At 39.0% G+C, this 18,116-nt stretch overlaps 1 protein-coding gene across 1 annotated transcript in view; it reads right to left on the bottom strand.

The window, feature by feature from the left end:
* Positions 1–18,116, bottom strand: part of LOC104673357 (thrombospondin type-1 domain-containing protein 7B-like) — a 327,106-nt gene that overhangs the window by 49,188 nt on the left and 259,802 nt on the right. The window contains exons 8-10 of the mRNA XM_030916127.1: positions 17,804–17,945; positions 15,306–15,421; positions 13,080–13,197 (exon numbers count right to left, since the gene is read on the bottom strand). Coding sequence (XP_030771987.1) covers positions 13,080–13,197; positions 15,306–15,421; positions 17,804–17,945 — 376 coding nt within the window. The remainder of the gene's footprint in view (positions 1–13,079; positions 13,198–15,305; positions 15,422–17,803; positions 17,946–18,116) is intronic.

Here is an 18,116-nt window from a genome sequence, read left to right as displayed (position 1 = left end):
GAAGCCAACATCTAGAAGGGGTTGGCCGACTAAAACACCATGCAGAATAGGATACAATGTCACTTAACTGAAGTTAATGGTTCCTGATAAGAACCCCCAAATCAGGTTAATGAATAAAAGATTTCCGCTTTCAAGGGATTTCCCCCTATGGATTTATTCTTAAGCATTTGGTACCTACAACCTAGTGTTAGACAATAGCAAATACTAGCGGATGACAACATAAGTGAAAAAGAAGCAAAGGAATACTAACAAAACCTCATTAGTAGATGGTCATATTCAATCTAAGTTAATTTTAGTCATATGTGTTTCCGTGTTTAAGGCATTTTATTGTATGATACCTTTTGTCATTGTAAAAGCATTCCTCATTATGGAGGGAGGCGCTAAATTAATTGAGGGAATACGATGTGTTTTAATGTACAAATGATGTCATACATTCTTGCTTAGCTTTTTCTCTTCCTTATACTGCTTTCTTCACTTTCCTGCCCCTGATAGTTCCTCCCCTTACTCTCCGAGCCACATAAATCACTTTAACAACCCCAGTTTCAGGCTGAGTTTAGGACATAGTTATTAATATTATCTGTTAACAGATGATAAACCGAGACTCAGATAATTTAACTATTTTTTGTAAAATGATACAGTAGAAGGTTTGGAACAAAAATTTGTCTTGCTCCAAAAGCATATGCTTTCCAATAGATCTCATCTAATCCATTTCTTAGGTATCAGATACTATGCTCTAGTTATTAGGCCACTCGAACTAGTTTGAGAATTGCACTTAGATCTATCTTTTGCAATAAATTTGTTATATGTATTTGTACACTCTATATTTTCTTTAGCAAAAAGTAATGAAGGTGACTATGCTAACACCTTTCTCCTATGACAACTTTTTATTTGCTTTCAGGTACTCATCAGAGTAAATTTCTGAAAGTAGTGGAAAATCAGGTTGCGTATAAAATGCTCAATTAATTTCATGTGGCTCTTCAGGCAGGACATCTACTAAAAAGTGGTGAAAGCTGTACTTTTCATTTCTCTTAACAAATATCAGGAATTTTTATCCAAGTTCATTTTAAGTGCAAAATTTATTTTAAATATTACTGGTGGATATAGATTTGGAATCAAGGCTATTTTCCAGTATAGCGGAGTGGAGGAAAATTACGGTCCTGATCTGCAACCTAAAGACAGCTCTTTAGCATGTGTGTGGTGTTGACACAGCAGTAATTCTACACCAAGAGATACAGTCCATGAGCTTCCCCTATAGAGGAATTCCTTGGCTTATATGAAAATTGCTTCAGGTCTCCAGATACCCTGTTATCCTAGAGAAGATCCAACTTAAGATAAACATTCTATAGGCCTTTCAGAGCAAAACAGACTCTAGTCCCAGACAGGATCACATCTCTGCCAGGTACATGGGAAGTAACAAGACCACCAGTTTAGAAGTCAAGGCCATGATGTCAAGGGACTTAGATAACGTATTTGATGGCAGAAGATTAGGCACTTCTGACATTGCTTAGATATGACTCCAGACTTCTCAGTAGTAGAGTATGTATATGCATTCTGACCACTTACCTTCAGTTCTATTTTCAAAAATCACATTTCGGTTCCATTAAAAACTAACACAACTTGAGGGACCACTGTAATATCTATAAGCAGCAGCAATACCCACAATGAGCCACTTCCATGGGATGCAAGAGGGTCAGAGAGAGTGAATTTGCAAATCTGGGAGCTAAACTTCCCACTCTTTTTAGAGAAAACCATCAGAGTCACATATTACCTCTGTAAGATTTGCAGCTATTAGATAAACTACATAATATGCAACATTATTGGTTGTGAGGCAAGAAGCTATTTACAAGGTTTAAAATTCAGGGGGACTTCTCAAAGCATTAATATATCTCACTGTCCTTTGTGTTCCCACCTATGACCTATTTTCTCTGCTTTTTCTCAAATATACCTATAAATTATAATAATTTTTATAGTGATATAGCACGCAACCCAGGGCCATGTACACAATAAATGATACAGAGTGTCAGATGTATAGGATCACAGTGGAACAAATGGGGTCTTTGGAGACAACTGAGCTTGGGTTCAAATCCATTCTCCACAACTGACAAGCTATGTAACCCTGGGCAGATTACTTCAGTGCCTATCATCACATCTGTAAAATTAGGTCTACACTTCATAGTACTGTTGTGAAGAATTACTAACACACGCCTAGCATCAGTAATTATACCCTTGACCAACAGGTATTAAAAAGCACTCACTCTCATATTTCATCATTTTATAGATAAAAACAGTGCACGAGAGTTCTGCACAGGATAAGTGAGCAGTCCAGCATCCTACAACTTGCCATGGAAAAGCTGACTTTAAAACCCAGATCTCTGAGCTTCTTGTCTATTCTTTTTCTTTCATTCCACCACCTAGCTTCTTGTTCTTTTTCCATAAGAACTAACTACTTTATACAGCAAATACGTCTGAATTATTATGACAGACTGTCCCCAGTCAAGAATACCACACATTGATCAAATTGGATGCAGACACCAAAAATTAAAGTTACTGGCTTGCCCTTGAAACCAAAAAAAATAAAGCTGGAAATCACAAAGTTGTTGTTGTGTTTTGGAGTTAATACAAAATTATTTTCTCATTATGGGATAGAGTCAACAGAAAAATTATATGCCATCTGGGAAACACAAGAAGTAGGCTGGGTCATATGCTATAAAAATATTATAAACTCATATGCATTAAATTTAAAAATATAAAATACAAAGAAATCGTAGTCTGGATTTAATAACATTCTTAGAGTGTTATCAGTTAAATAATTATGAATAATTCATGATATGCTAAATTTAGAGAGTTCTACATCCCACTGAACTGGTGAAAATTCAAGAGACAAAAAAACATGACTAATCCAAATATTAAGCTCTTCTATTACAAGCTTTGATCTTTGAAATCTATCTAAAAAGATCCCTTAATGGAAGCTTAGAATTAGTCTCTCTCTAAATTGAAATAAATTGGATTCAAACTGTTCTGACCTTGAAATCTTTAACACAATTAAAAAGTATATGCCAAGCATCAGGTGTACATTAAAGAGGCAATCCAGACGCTTGGAAAATAAAGTAAGAGCTCATTCAAAGTTTCCCCTCAGATCATTGCAGTTCTGTGGGTTGATGATGAAGCGTGGCTCATAGGGAAGCATTAGGCACATCCAGCATACCAGGTTTTGCCCAACAACTCTGCGAATTCAGAAACAGAGATAATTGTGTGAACTTTTGTTTTTGATAAAGACATCAGCTGAGAACTGCAGCTGCTGAAGTTTGACTCCCAGGTAACTCGCATGCCCACCTTAATGTGACTAAATAAACTCTACCTCTTCCTGTGGTCTCTGCCTATTGCTAAAACCCGTTCGAAAAGAGAAAGCGGCTCCTACACAAGACAGTTGCTGGCACTTTGTCTTAGAACAGGCGAGCTGTTGATAGTTTCCTAATGATAGTGTCCAACCTTTGCAGCTCCACAATTTGGTCTCTTAAGAAACGAGTTCATCTGTACCATACATTCCTGCCTTCTGATTACTGCTATTCATTTACTGTTTGTTTTTCAGGTTGTGCTCTATGAGGATTCAAGCATGATTTAAAGACAGAATTATCTTATTTTAATAATATTACTCTCTACCACAGGAGTGATGGTTAGGGAAGAGTGGTGCCATCAGACTGGAGCAGGAAGGCTGGAATGGGGAAGACATTTGGGGTTGGTGGGGAATAACATGATACACCCACAGAGGCTGCCTTGGCACAGTCTTGAGGGTATGTGCTTAAAAATTCAAGGACCATATATCCTATTCCTCTTTGTACCACTCAATTTTGTTTTTAAAGTTGGAGACTTGGACTGGGTGGGGTGGCTTATGACTGTAATCTCAGCACTTTGCGGGGCCGAGGCAGGCAGATTACTTGAGCTCAGGAGTTTGAGACCAGCCTGGGTAACATGGCATAACCCAGTCTCTACAAAAAATACAAAATTTAATCAGGTGTGGTGGCATGTGCCTATAGTCCCAGCTACTTGGGAGGCTGAGGTGGGAGGACTGCTTGAGCCCAGGAGGCAAAGGTTGCAGTGAGCCAAGATTGTGCCACTACGTTTCATCCTGGGCAAGAAGACAAGATTCTGCATAAAAAAAAAAAAAAAAAAAAAGAAAAAAAAAAGATAGAGGTTGGGCACAAATAAATACAAGTAGAAAATACTCATCTTTATATTTTTGTCTGAAGGTCTTAACATGGGACATTAAATAGAACAGGTAGTCAAAAAATGCTTGTGAGATTGAACACTGAGCAGCCTAGCAAAGAAAACACTAGTCACAAGAGCTATAGCACCATCCTGCCCAAATATTATCCTACTAGACCCTTAGAAACTAGCCAGAGGTGATGTGTAACTGATGCCATATTTACATGCCAATAGACACCATCTACATGATTTCCAAGTACTTTATGCAACCTGATTTCTTCTCTAGTCTTTCTGTGCCTTAGTTCACACAAGGACTTTTCTTGTGAAATCTGTGTTTTGTTTTTGTCTTTGTTTATTACTCTAAGGATCGGAGAAAGGTGAATTTTAGCTCAGACCATAGCTGCCTAGAACTCCTGAATAGTAGGATTCAAATTTGCATGGGTTTTTGTTGTTTGTAGACAAACAGGGTCTAGTAGACAACAGGGTCTGATGAGTCCACAGCACTACTAGAACTGCTTACAATTTTTAAGTGATCTTTTAATACTAAACTTATGGTTTGGGGTCTTATTCGTAAAGGCTTGCAATCTAGTATGCAGGCTCTTCCCCTTTCAGCTTTCTTTTTATGGTCCAGAACCATCTAGGTAATGACAATAATAAAATTTTTTCAGTGTGCCAAGAACTGTGTTTCAACTGTGAAGATTCACCCACGAATAATACAAACAGGGTCAATGGCCCCTTAGAAAGACAGACATGAAAATGGATTCAATTCGTGCATGATAGAAATCGTAGGAGGCAGTCACGGGGATGATGGTGAGAGGCTCCGTCTAAGGAAAAGTGGCAAGGTGAGAAGAAGCATAATTTGATCAAGGGTGTGAATGAAATGTAGTATTTTGGAACTGACAGAGCTGGCAGGGCAGTACAAGGTGATGGAGACAGCACAGGTGAGATCCTGAAGATTCCCGTGGGCCATGTTCACAATACAGAACTTTATTCTTTCTATCCTTTATTACTGAGAGAAACAAACATCCCAGCAGTGGCCCTTGAGGACAACACTGTAGTGCTTATGGCAGTGGGATATCCAGAGTGGGTCTCTCTGGACAGAGGAGCAACCAACTTTTTCAATGACAGACATCACTGATGCAAATAACACCTCTCATTTGTATGTCTTTTGTGGATTCATCAATGAGCATTATTACTAATTTGTTAGTTTACTCTCTGTTGTCCCTAAAATAGATTTTAAGCTCCATAAAAATAGGGAAATTGCCTTTTTTCCCCCAGTGCTGAATTCGCAGTACATAAGACTATAATTGACACATATGTATTTGTTTATGGATAAATAAATAGATGAATGACTTATAAGTCAACATAAAAACACTTGGTCAGATATTCATTTTTAGAATGTCATATAGGCTATAAATACAGTGTGTAGAATTTGGAGAGGGGTAAAAGGATGAGATATAAAATTGACAGATGAGGGTGACTGTGTCTATGGAATAATTTTTAAAAGATCCTATGGAGTCTCCAAAAATCCTCTTTTACAGACAGGTAGAGGAACATGGAGGAGAAAATTCACATATACTAAACACTGATGACGCGTCTGTTACTATGCCAGGTGTCTTCTAATACTTAATTTCATTTGATTCTCAAAACAAAAACTAAACCACTAACGTGTAAAATTCCAATTTATAGATAAAGAATCAGAGACTCAGAAAGATTTAGCTAAATGTATATGCTTAAACAGCTACATTCGAACTTAGATTTATACAACTTTAAAGTGGATGCCCAGTGGAAACCGTGCCTGACTGCCTCTTAAAACAACTGACAAACTATTGGTTAATCACTGTAATCTCGGTCCTAAGACCTGTCATTTCATTTCCACAGGCGCTTTGCTCTCATTTGTGCAAGAAATTACATATTATTGTCAGACATTGCAATTCCCATGTTTTCATTATGAGTAACATCCTTTGTAGAAGTAGTTGTCAATTTTTCTTAGTCACATTTTCCTAATATGTACCCTGGGTACTGTTTTTGGCCCTGCCCTCTCTAGGACCTTACAGTTGAGGTCACAGATGAGCTCCTTTTTAATCATGAGTCATACCTAGTTTCTCACACAGTCCCAACTAAAGAAGATAATTATCAACAACATCAGCACATCCATTTGTGAGTAGCTTATAGATGAGTCCATAACTTAGTGCCAGTGGTCCAATATGAGAACTTCTAGAAAACTGCTTTCAAATTTCTGTGGTTGACAATCAGATCCAGGTCCTGGTATCCCATCCTCCCCTCCCAATGATGATCTCTCCAAACTGCAGTTCTTCTTCCCATCTCCATCTCCTCCCCTGTTTAATTTGCCTGCTATGGTTTGGATGTGGTTTGTGCCCACCAAAGGCATGCCAACATTTGATCTCCTTTGCAGTGGGGTTGGGAGGTAAGGACTAGTGGGAGGTATATGAGTCATAGGCGAGGATTCCTCATTAACAAATTAATGCCCTCCCTTGGGAGTGAGTGAGTGCTCACTCTTGCAGGAATGGATTAGCTCTTGCAAGACAGGATTGTTAAAAATGTGTGGCTTTCTTGGCTTCTTGCTCTTGTTTTCTTTCTCACCATGTGACTGTTTTGCACATGCCTGCTCCCCTTCCGCTTTCTGTCATGAGTTGAAGCAGCCTGAGACCCCCACCAGATGCAGCTGCCCATTCTTGCACCTTCCAGGCACCAGAAACATTAGCCAAATAAACCTCTTGTCTTTATAAATTACACAGCCTTAGATATTCTGTTATAGCAATACGAAATGGACTAACTCAGAAAATTGGTACTGAGGAGTGAATTGTTGGTATACAGATATCTGAAAATGTGAAAGTGGGTTTGCAACTAGGTAAAATACACACAGGCTGGAAGAGTATGCAGGGGCAGGCTAGAAAAAGTCTGCATTGCCATAAATGGAGCAATAAGTGTGATTCTGGTGAGGTCTCAGAAGAAGACAAAATGATGAGGGAGAGTTTGGAACTTCTTAGAGACGGGTTAAGTGGTTGTGACCAAAATGCTCACAGAAAGATGGACAGTAAAAGACATGCTGATGAAGTCTCAGATGGAAACAAGGAACTTATTGGGAACTGGATAAAACACTATCCTTGTTACACCATAGCAAACAACTTGGTTGCATCATGGTCATGCCCTATAGCCTTGTGGAATATAGAACTTAAGAGCAAAAGAACAGCATACCTGGTGGACAAAATTTCTAAGCAGCAAAGCTCAGGCTGCTGCTGCTTCTAACTGCTTATGGTAAACTGCCAGAGAAAAGGGAAGCTGAGTGGAAAGATTTGGAAAATTTGTAGCATGGCCATGTGGTAGAGAACGAAACAGTATCTTCAGGAAAGGAATACAAGAATACTGCCAAGAGACCCTTTGCTAAAGAGAGTAGCATGGCTAAAAGGGAGCCAGGTGGTAATGGTAAAAACAATGGAGAAAAAGCCCTGAAGGCATTTTAAAGATCTTCTCGGCCAACCCTTCCCATCAGAGGTCCAGAAGTCTAGAAGGAGAGAATGGTTTCAGGGGACATGACCGGAGCGCCACAGCCCTGTGTTGCTGCAGAGATCTGCTACCCACATCCCAGTGATTCCTGCTGGAGCAGCCATGGCTCAATCTTCCCTAGATGTAACCATGCTGTCACTCTGGAGAGTCCAAGCTATAAGCTTTAGGAGCATCCACATCCACATTACTAATTTTGTAATGGGAGAGCAGTGAAGGTATGTTGACTTCCACCTAGATTTCAGAGGATGTGTCAGAAAGCTTGGGAGCCCAGACAGAAACCTGCCACAGGAGTGGAGCTGTCGCAGAGTTTTCACCATGGCAAAACCTAGTAGATTCCCGGAAGCAGGGCTGCCCTGGGGACCCCAGACTGCAGAGCCATTGGCAATGTGCAATGCCCACTTGAAAAAGCCATAGGCATTCAAATCCAACTGGCGAGAGCAGCCACATGAGCTGCACTCAGCAAAGCCATAGAGGTGGGGTTGCTCAAGGCCTTGGGAGCCCATTTCTTGCACCAGTGTGCCCAGGACATGAAGTCAAATGAATCTGTTCCAGAAATTAAAAATTTCATGCCAGTCCTGCTATGTTTTATACTTTCCTGGGCCCTGTCATTTCTTTATTCAGGCCTATTTTTCTTTTTCTTTTTTTTTTTTTTTATTATACTTCAAGTTCTAGGGTACATGTGCACAACATGCAGGTTTGTTACATATGTATACATGTGCCAAGTTGGTGTGCTGCACCCATTAATTCATTGTTTACATTAGGTATTTCTCCTAATGCTATCCCTCCCGCTCGCCCCACCCCATGAGAGGGGACGTTCCCCACTCTGTGTCCAAGTGTTCTCACTGTTCAATTCCCACCTATGAGTGAGAACATGTGGTGTTTGGTTTTCTGTCCTTGCGATAGTTTGCTCAGAATGATGGTTTCCAGCTGCATCCATGTCCCTGCAAAGGACATGAACTCATCCTTTTTATGGCTGCATAGTATTCCATGGTGTATATGTGCCACATTTCCTAATCCAGTCTATCATTGATGGACATTTGGGTTGGTTCCAAGTCTTTGCTATTGTGAAAAGTGCCGCAATAAATATATGTGTGCATGTCTTTATAGTAGCATGATTTATAATCCTTTGGGTATATACCCAGTAATGGGATGGCTGGGTCAAATGGTATTTCTAGTTCTAGATCCTTGAGGGATTGCCACACTCTCTTCCACAATGGTTGAACTAGTTTACAGTCCCACCAACAGTGTAAAGGTGTTCCTATTTCTCCACATCCTCTCCAGCACCTGTTGTTTCCTGACATTTTAATGATTGCCATTCTAACTGGTGTGAGATGGTATCTCATTGTGGTTTTGATCTGCATTTCTCTGATGGCCAGTGATGATAAGCATTTTTTCATGTGTCTGTTGTCTGCATAAATGTCTTCTTTTGAGAAATGTCTGTTCATATCCTTTGCCCACTTTTTGATGGGGTTGTTTGATTTTTCCTTGTAAATTTGTTCAAGTTCTTTGTAGATTCTGGATATTACCCTTTGTCAGATGGGTAGATTGTGAAAATTTCCTTCCATTCTGTAGGTTGCTTGTTCACTCTGATGGTAGTTTCTTTTGCTGTGCAAAAGCTCTTTAATTAGATCCCATTTGTCTATTTTGACTTTTGTTGCCATTGCTTTTGGTGTTTTAGTCATGAAGTCCTTGCCCATGCCTATGGCCTGAATGGTATTGCCTAGGTTTTCCTCTAGGATTTTTATGGTTTTAGGTCTAACATTTAAGTCTTTAATCCATTTTGAATTAATTTTTGTATAAGGTGTAAGGAAGGGATCTAGTTTCAGCTTTCTACATATGGCTAGCCAGTTTTCCCAGCACAATTTATTAAACAGGGAATCCTTTTCCCAATTATTTTTTTTGTCAGCTTTGTCAAAAATCAGATGGCTGCAGATGTGTGGTATTATTTCTGAGGGCTCTGTTCTGTTCCATTGGTCTATAGCTCTGTTTTGGTACCAGTACCATGCTGTTTTGGTTACTGTAGCCTTGTAATATAGTTTGAACTCAGGTAGCATGATGCCTCCAGCTTTGTTCTTTTGGCTTAGGATTGTCTTTGCAATATGGGGCTCTTTTTTGGTTCCATATGACCTTTAAAGTAGTTTTTTTCCAATTCTGTGAAGAAAGTCATTGGTAGCTTGATGGGGATGGCATTGAATCTATAAATTACCTTGGGCAGTATGGCCATTTTCACAATATTGATTCTTCCTATCCATGAGCATGGAATGCTCTTCCATTTGTTTGTGTCCTTTTTTATTTCATTGAGCAGTGGTTTGTAGTTCTCCTTGAAGAGGTCCTTGACATCCCTTGTAAGTTGGATTCCTAGGTATTTTATTCTCTTTGAAGCAATTGTGAATGGGAGTTCATTCATGATTTGGCTCTCTGTTTGCCTGTTATTGCTGTATAGGAATGCTTATGATTTTTGTACATTGATTTTGTATCCTGAGTCTTTGCTGAAGTTGCTTATCAGCTTAAGGAGATTTGGGGCTTAGGCGATGGGGTTTTCTAAATACACAATCATGTCATCTGCAAACAGGGACAATTTGATTTCCACTTTTCCTAATTGAATACCCTTTATTTCTTTCTCCTGCCTGATTGCCCTGGCCGGAACTTCCAACACTATGTTGAATAGGAGAGGTGAGAGAGGGCATCCCTGTCTTATGCCCATTTTCAAAGGGAGTGCTTCCAGTTTTTGCCCATTCAGTATGATATTGGCTGTTTGTCATAAATAGCTCTTATTATTTTCAGATATGTGCCATCTATACCCAGTTTATTGAGAGGTTTTAGCATGAAGGGCTGTTGAATTTTGTCTAAGGCCTTTTCTGCATCTATTGAGATAATCATGTGGTTTTTGCTTTTGGTTCTGTTTATATGCTGGATTATGTTTATTGATTTGCATACGTTGAACCAATCTTGCATCCCAGGGATGAAGCCAACTTGATCGTGGTGAGTAAGCTTTTTGATGTGCTGCTGGATTCGGTTTGCCAGTATTTTATTGAGGATTTTTGCATCGATATTCATCAGGGATATTGGTCTAAAATTCTCTTTTGTTGTTGTGTCTCTGTCAGACTTTGGTATCAGGATGATGCTGGCCTCATCAAATGAGTTAGGGAGGATTCCCTCTTTTTCTATTGATTGGAATAGTTTCATAAGGAATGGTACCCGCTCCTCTTTGTACCTCTGGTAGAATTGACTGTGAATTCATCTGGTCCTGGACTGTTTTTGGTTGGTAGGCTATTAATTATTGCCTCAATTTCAAAGCCTGTTATTGGTCTATTCAGGGATTCAACTTCTTCCTGGTTTAGTCTCGGGAGGGTGTATGTGTCCAGGAATTTATCCATTTCTTCTAGATTTTCTAGTTTATTTGTGTAGAGGCGCTTATAGTATTCTCTGATGGTAGTTTGTATTTCTGTGAGATTGGTGGTGATATCCCCTTTATCATTTTTTATTATGTCAATTTGATTCTTCTCTCTTTTCTTCTTTATTAGTCGTGCTAGCGGTCTATCAATTTTGTCGATGTTTTCAAAAAAGCAGCTCCTAGATTCATTGGTTTTTTGAAGGGCTTTTTGAGTCCCAATCTCCTTCAGTTCTGCTCTGATCTTAGATATTTCTTGCCTTCTGCTAGCTTTTCTATTTTGGAATAGGAATGTTCACAAATGTCTATACCACCATTGTACTTTGGAAGTAAATAACTTTTTTTTTTTTTTTTTTTTTTTGTAGACTCAACGCTGGAAGAACTTACCTTCAGTCTCAGATGAGACTCTGGATTTTGGGCTTCTAAGTTGGTACTGAAACAAGTTAAGACTTTTAGGATTATTGAATGGAATGGCAGTATTTTGCATGTGAGAGGAACATGAGTTTTTAGATTCACCGGTGGATTGCTATGGTTTGCATTTGGTTTGTTCCCATCAAAACTCAGATCAAAATTTGATCACCTTTGTGGTGGTCTTGGACAATGAGGTCTATGGGGTGGTGTGTGGGTCATAAGTGCAGATCCCCATGAATGGATTAATGTCCTCCCTGGATGTGAGTGAGTTCTCATTCATTGAATAGATTCATTCCTGCAACACAGGGTTATTTCTCTCTTGCTTCCTCAGTTTCTATCTCTTGCTTCCTCTTTCATGATGTGATCTCTTTACAAACACCTTCTCTCCTCTGCTTTCTGCCATTAGTTGACACAGCCCGAGGCTTTTGCCAGATGCAGCTGCCCAATCTTGAACCTTCTAGCCACAGGAATCATAAGCCAAGTAAACCTATTTTCTTCATAAATTAACAAGCCTCAGGTATTCTATTATAGCAGCACAAAATGTACTAAGATGTACTAACAGTGTACCAGGATTTCTCCCTAGGTCCTTACTCCAAATTTCTGACATGTACCTTATGATATATTGCAACTCTACTTTAGGACCAGAGTTCTATCCTAAGCCAGCTCTGTTTCTCCCATGGACCCATGTCTTGATCCCTACTTCACCCTAATGACTGGAATGCCATCTCTGTTTCCACTTACCTGGCTCACTACTGAGTACCAATTGCCTTCTGCATTCCTTGCCATGGTGCATTACTTATCCACTGGGATTCTGGGATCATGTAGTAATGATTTCTGTTTCATCCCCAAAGATTTATACTCCCTTTCGTTTATAACATTACTGCTGAGATGTGACTGACAACTCAGAAAGTACATTTCCTTCCCTGCCATCTTCCAATGAGTTGGAAATGTAGAGCAATTTTGTCTAATATATACGTAAGAAATGTATGCTGCTTCCAAACCAGTTCATAAAATCTCCACTGTGCCAAGTGATATCACCATCCAGAGTAACTTGGTCCTGTTAAAGTGGCAGAACCCCTGTGAACTTGTGTCCTTGATTTACATTTTGAAGCATAAAGCCCTCTATTTATGTGGGTGAAAAGCAAGTCTCTAGTCTATTATGTTCAGCCTAGGGTGTGTTTTGGGGGTTTACAGCTTTACTAAATAATACAACTTTAGTTAAATAATACATATCACTTTTTCCAAAAACCACTGAGGCCAACATGTTTTTTTCAATTTGTTGAGCTTATGACCTTCTGAATAAACACTGTCCCACAGGTTCCTCAGCCTCTCTGGAGTCTGCCACTGTTATCTGGTCCATTCTGCAACCTCTGCCTCATTCTCCTAGACTGATATGAGGCCAGACTCTGGTTTTCTTCCCCTGTGGGCCAGTTTCATGTTGACTTCAGCTGGGTCCCGTACCCTATGCCATTTATCAAGCTATAGCATACTGAAAGATATTTAGAAACCCTATACTAGTTAGCGGGAAACATGGGGAAACCAATACCTCCATGGCCACAGGTCTGTGAACACTCTGTCCAAGCCGTCCACCCTGAGAGCTGACAGTTGACGACGCATTCCACCAAGCAGGGAATGCTCATTCTCTGGGGCTTCTCCAAATTACGCTGCAAATGGAAATGAAACACAACTTTATTGGAGGAATCACTCTTTAGTCAAATCACTGTCCTTTCGCGGGAAAGACTCTCCTTTACTCTGTGATACTAACCTTTCCATATTTCAGTGGGGAAATATATCCCTTCTTATATAAACTGGTGACAATCATAGAAAATGATTGCCCTTCAATTACCAAATAAAAACTTGTCAGCCCAAATTTCTTTTTATAAAATTCTAAACTCCATTAGGCTGCCAGGAAAGCAGAGGTGTCTCGCTACACAGAGATCTGTCCTGTTGTTCAATCAGCAAGGAGCCAGAAAGACACTTCAACACCAAATTCAGGCACTTTGTGCTTCTGAATAGGCCAAAAGTACATAGAGGGCCAACACAGAAAGCCAGCTAGGCTAGAAAATAATAATATGGGGATAAAAATACAATCAGAAACCCATCTGAAGTGCATAAAAAAGCCTGGGCTAAAAATACAATAATGGTCATAACTATGGATCAAATTGATGATACAGTTTATTTTCTTTCTTGTCCTCTCTGAAACCATCATCTTGGGAAACGGTACAAATTTTCTAATGGCCAGGGTAGCAGAGGTCTTAGTGAAAGAATAAAACACCTGAGAAGCACAGAAAGAACAATAGAAAATTCTGCTCTAGGAATAACACACTATTTGTGTGCTTACTTAGGAAAACTTGGACATTCAACATGTGTTATATGTTAGCAATACCCTCACCAAGCTAAAATTAATGATTACAGTACAATGACTTGCCAAGTGGGTGAAATGGATATTATCATAATGAGACCTATAATCTGTCTGAGATACATGGATATTCTAGTCATGTTAATAACTTGAGATTTTTAAAAACTGATATTTTTTACATATTTATTGGGCATATGGTATCTGGAAATCACAGAAACTGACTTTCTGTTAATGAATAGTTTATATATTTTTGTATCAAAAGAAAATACTCATTACACTAAATAATCAATGCTCACCTATTGGGAGTTGTAGATTAATGATTTTTTTTTTTCCACTGAAACAGACAACTTCTTTAGAGGCTGATTAAATAAAATATATGTTAAAATAAATCATGGTATACAGCACTCTGCCCTGTATCAGTCAGTTTCAGGATTTGACCAAATGGAAATCCATTTCAGATGTTCTGTTCTTAGGATTGGTGACGTAGTCTGCAACTGCTCCGTTGGTTTAAAGAGCTTGAGCATGTTGTGACAATACTTAACAGAGCGAAGTCAGGATAGGTGACAGAGGTTTGTTTTGTTTTAATTCCCACTGATGTATTCCACCTCTCTTAAGAGAAATGCCACCAATTTTCATTTTGCCAGTTTGTTAAAGAAGTTTCCGGGGAAATGTGAGTTAACTGGCCCCCTTTTTCCAATTTATTGAAAGATTCTTTCAAGTGATTCTTGAAGTGTGATAGTATCTTTACTTCTATTAAACTGCCCTCACAGTGTTTTTCATTTACATGTTGGCAAGAAAATGCCAAGTTCTTTGGAAAAGTTCTGACTATAGCTTTTGTCTGAACTCCATATAGTTTGGAACAGAGGAAAAAAAGGAGGGCAATAAAATTACAAACATTCAGAACCCATTAATTTGAAACTTGGTAGGGATGCATTTTAATGTAGGTCGCAAAGAAAAATCTCTGCTATTTATCCAAATATTATCTGCTTAAGCAAACTGACATGATTCTGTAATGGCAAGTGTCCATGTTCGTCTTCTATGCAAGGGACAGTATTATCACATATGCAAATGAATCACCTGTCCAATACAAAAGAATCATATTTAAATATCAAAGTCACCCCAAGGTCAACAGTTTGGCAAACAAGTACAGTTAAATAACATTTTACAAGTAATACAAACATATATTTTTAATGAACCCATTTCTCCACTACAAAAATGACCTTTCCCAGTCATTTTGACTAAATTCAAAACTAGTGAGCTATAACCGTACTATACTGGCACCCTTTACTCTAACTGAACCTAAGCTGAGATGAGAAGAAATTAGTCCGTTATCTATATTGGACCTCGTGGAACTGCAGATCAATATTAAGAAAAACAAGCCTTGGATGTGAGATACGAATATAAACACATTACCTGCTCACATTGGTCCATGCTGACTGGCTTGCCATCACTGCGCACACAGCTTAGTAGGCGGGTCCTGACGCCTTGACCACAGGGTGCATTTTCACTCAGCTGGCATGTGCTCCACTCTACAGGCATAGGATCACCCACACTGAGTTTCAAAATTATGGCCATGTGAGCAAAATACAACAGTTCTTTGATTATCTGCATTGGTGGAGGATAGTCCACACATAATCCTAAAATCATTTCCAGGTAGCTTTGGGAAGCATCGTGCAATGCCTTTATTGCAAAACAAACAAAAACCAAATACACAAAGAAAAGTGAGTTACCTGCTTAAATTTGCTTTCCAAAGATAAAGAGCCAAATGGTTTGTTAGAAACCATCTCATGGTTGGCTGAAGTAGAAGAGGAAATATACTAACCAGGATGGTGAAGAAAAACCACTTTAGAATCAACTATTTGTTTAGGATAATTGAGAGAAAAAACAACCCAGAAATGATGCCAATTGCTATGGTCCAGATGCTTGTGTCCCCCTGCAAAATTCATATATTTAAATCGCAACCCTCTAGGTGATGGTATTTTGAGGTATAACCTTTGGGAGATAATTAGAACATGGGAGCTGAGCTCTCATGAATGAAATTAGTGTCTTTATAAAGGAGGCCTAAGGGAGCTTGTTTGTCCCATCCATCCTGGGAGGGTGTAGCTAGAAGGCACTATCTAGAGATAAAGGCCCTCCTCACCAGATGCTGAATCTAGTAGCACCTTGATTTTGGACTTCCAGCCTCCAGAACTATAAGAAATACATTTATGTGTTTTATAAGCTACATAGTCTATAGCAATTTGTTATAGTATCCAGGACAGATTAAGACACCAATCTTTTATGTAAACTTGAAAATGTTTTCAACACTAAATCCAATCATTTAAACCATTTAGTGCATTTGATACAGAATAGTCAAAAGAGATGCTCCAGGAAAGAAAGAGGGAAAGGCACATAAAACTGCACGGACTGTTACAGAAACTATATTTTTTTTCAAATTATTCTATCGTGAGAAAAAGTTTTACAGATTTGGCTAGTCATATTACAAACTAGATGGTGAAGAGTTAGAATAAATTATCCCATAGTTAATTTGATTTTTTTTTTTTTTTTTTTTGAGTCTCGCTCTGTCGCCCAGGCTGGAGTGCAGTGGAGCAATCTCGGCTCACTGCAAGCTCCGCCTCCCTAGTTCACGCCATTCTCCTGCCTCAGCCTCCCGAGTCGCTGGGACTGCAGGTGCCTGCCACCACACCTGGCTATTTTTTTTTTCTATTTTTAGTAGACACAGGGTTTCACCATGTTAGTCAGAATGGTCTCGATCTCCTGACCTCGTGATCCACCCGCCTCGGCCTCCCAAAGTGCTGGGATTACAGGCGTGAGCCACCATACCTGGCCGTTAATTTGATTTTTAAACAACTGTTATTTTTGGTGTCAGTAGAAAGGAAGACCCTTGATCATACAAAACTCATTAAGGAAATTTTCCATATTTGGTAGATGATCTAATAGTTTAATAGGAACCCATGTATAGTAAAATCAGTCTTTCAAAGATATGCTCTTCCAATAAAGCAAGTTTTATTGTATTTCTGAAACAGTACTATAAAAACCAGAGATCTTTTCTCTAAAGAAAAAGGACAAATACACCAGCTCATTTTCACCCATGAAGACAATCAGACAGCCCCACAGAAGTCACTATGAGGTTTTCCACAAGAGGAATCTCAGCAGTCAACGTGGCTGTGGTGAGGATTTTTATTTTTTATTTTTTTTATTTCAGAAAAGGCAATTACTTTGCCTCTGCAGGCAAGTGGTGGTTTGGTTGTCAGTATTGAATTCAATGCTGTGACTTAACATGGTTCCACATTTTGCAGCATTTTGGAATGTCTGCTGCTGCAGGGAATGGCAAGGAGCAGATCAATGTAACCATAACAGTCCTCTGGTTTTAGACACTAAGCACTGTGGTGCCTGGAAAAATGCTGAGCAGTGGCCGAACAGCTCGACTTGATGTAATTCCCAGTGCCTCGAAAACATCCCTGACCAGCCAGTCCTAGCATTCATTCTTATTCAGACCCATACAGAAAGTACATCACAAGCTCAGTTTTCTGAAATAATAAAAAGCACAAAAGAGCAAAATTCTATGACAGTATGATTACTTTTTCTCTCAATGGTAAATTATTCTCTGCTACTTATTTTTGTTGTTTCAGTTTATCGTGGCTTAAATCAACATTTTTCTGAAATGTTGCCAAATCTTTCTAAGCTTCTCTTACTACAGAGATTTTACGTGGCCTTGCTGATTCGACATGCCAAGAGTGGGCATTTCTTTCTGTGAGGGGATACTAGAAACATCAAGTCCTCAGCCTTTTATGCAAGACACTCACACATTCTACTCTCCATTCTTAATCTTGAGAATGAAAACACACACAAAAATTCTCTCATTAGTCAATGTTCAGGGAAAACGACAAGGTCATAGATTTCAACTGTACCTGTTAGATTGTACTGGAACTGGAAGCAATTTTCATTAAGGAGGCAAGGCTGCACCTGTGAGTCTTCAGCACAAGTCCTTGAGCTCAGTGATGGTCTTAGCAGGTGGCGAGTTCTTTTCTGCATTGTGTGGGGATCGCATGACTATTAAAATCAGAGTAGGAAAAGTTAACTGTGGGCAATTTATTTGATAAATTATATAAGATATACACATATAAGTAGGCATATATATAACAATATAGGCAACAGATTATCTGGAGGGTTAAAACTATTAAAGTCAGAGTAGGAAAAGTTAACTGTGGGCAACTTATTTGA

Source organism: Rhinopithecus roxellana, chromosome 14 (genome assembly GCF_007565055.1).
Source record: "Rhinopithecus roxellana isolate Shanxi Qingling chromosome 14, ASM756505v1, whole genome shotgun sequence".
NCBI classification, from domain to species: domain Eukaryota; kingdom Metazoa; phylum Chordata; class Mammalia; order Primates; family Cercopithecidae; genus Rhinopithecus; species Rhinopithecus roxellana.
The sequence above is the reverse complement of the archived record's forward strand: the minus strand, read 5'-3'. Positions and strand labels throughout refer to the sequence as shown.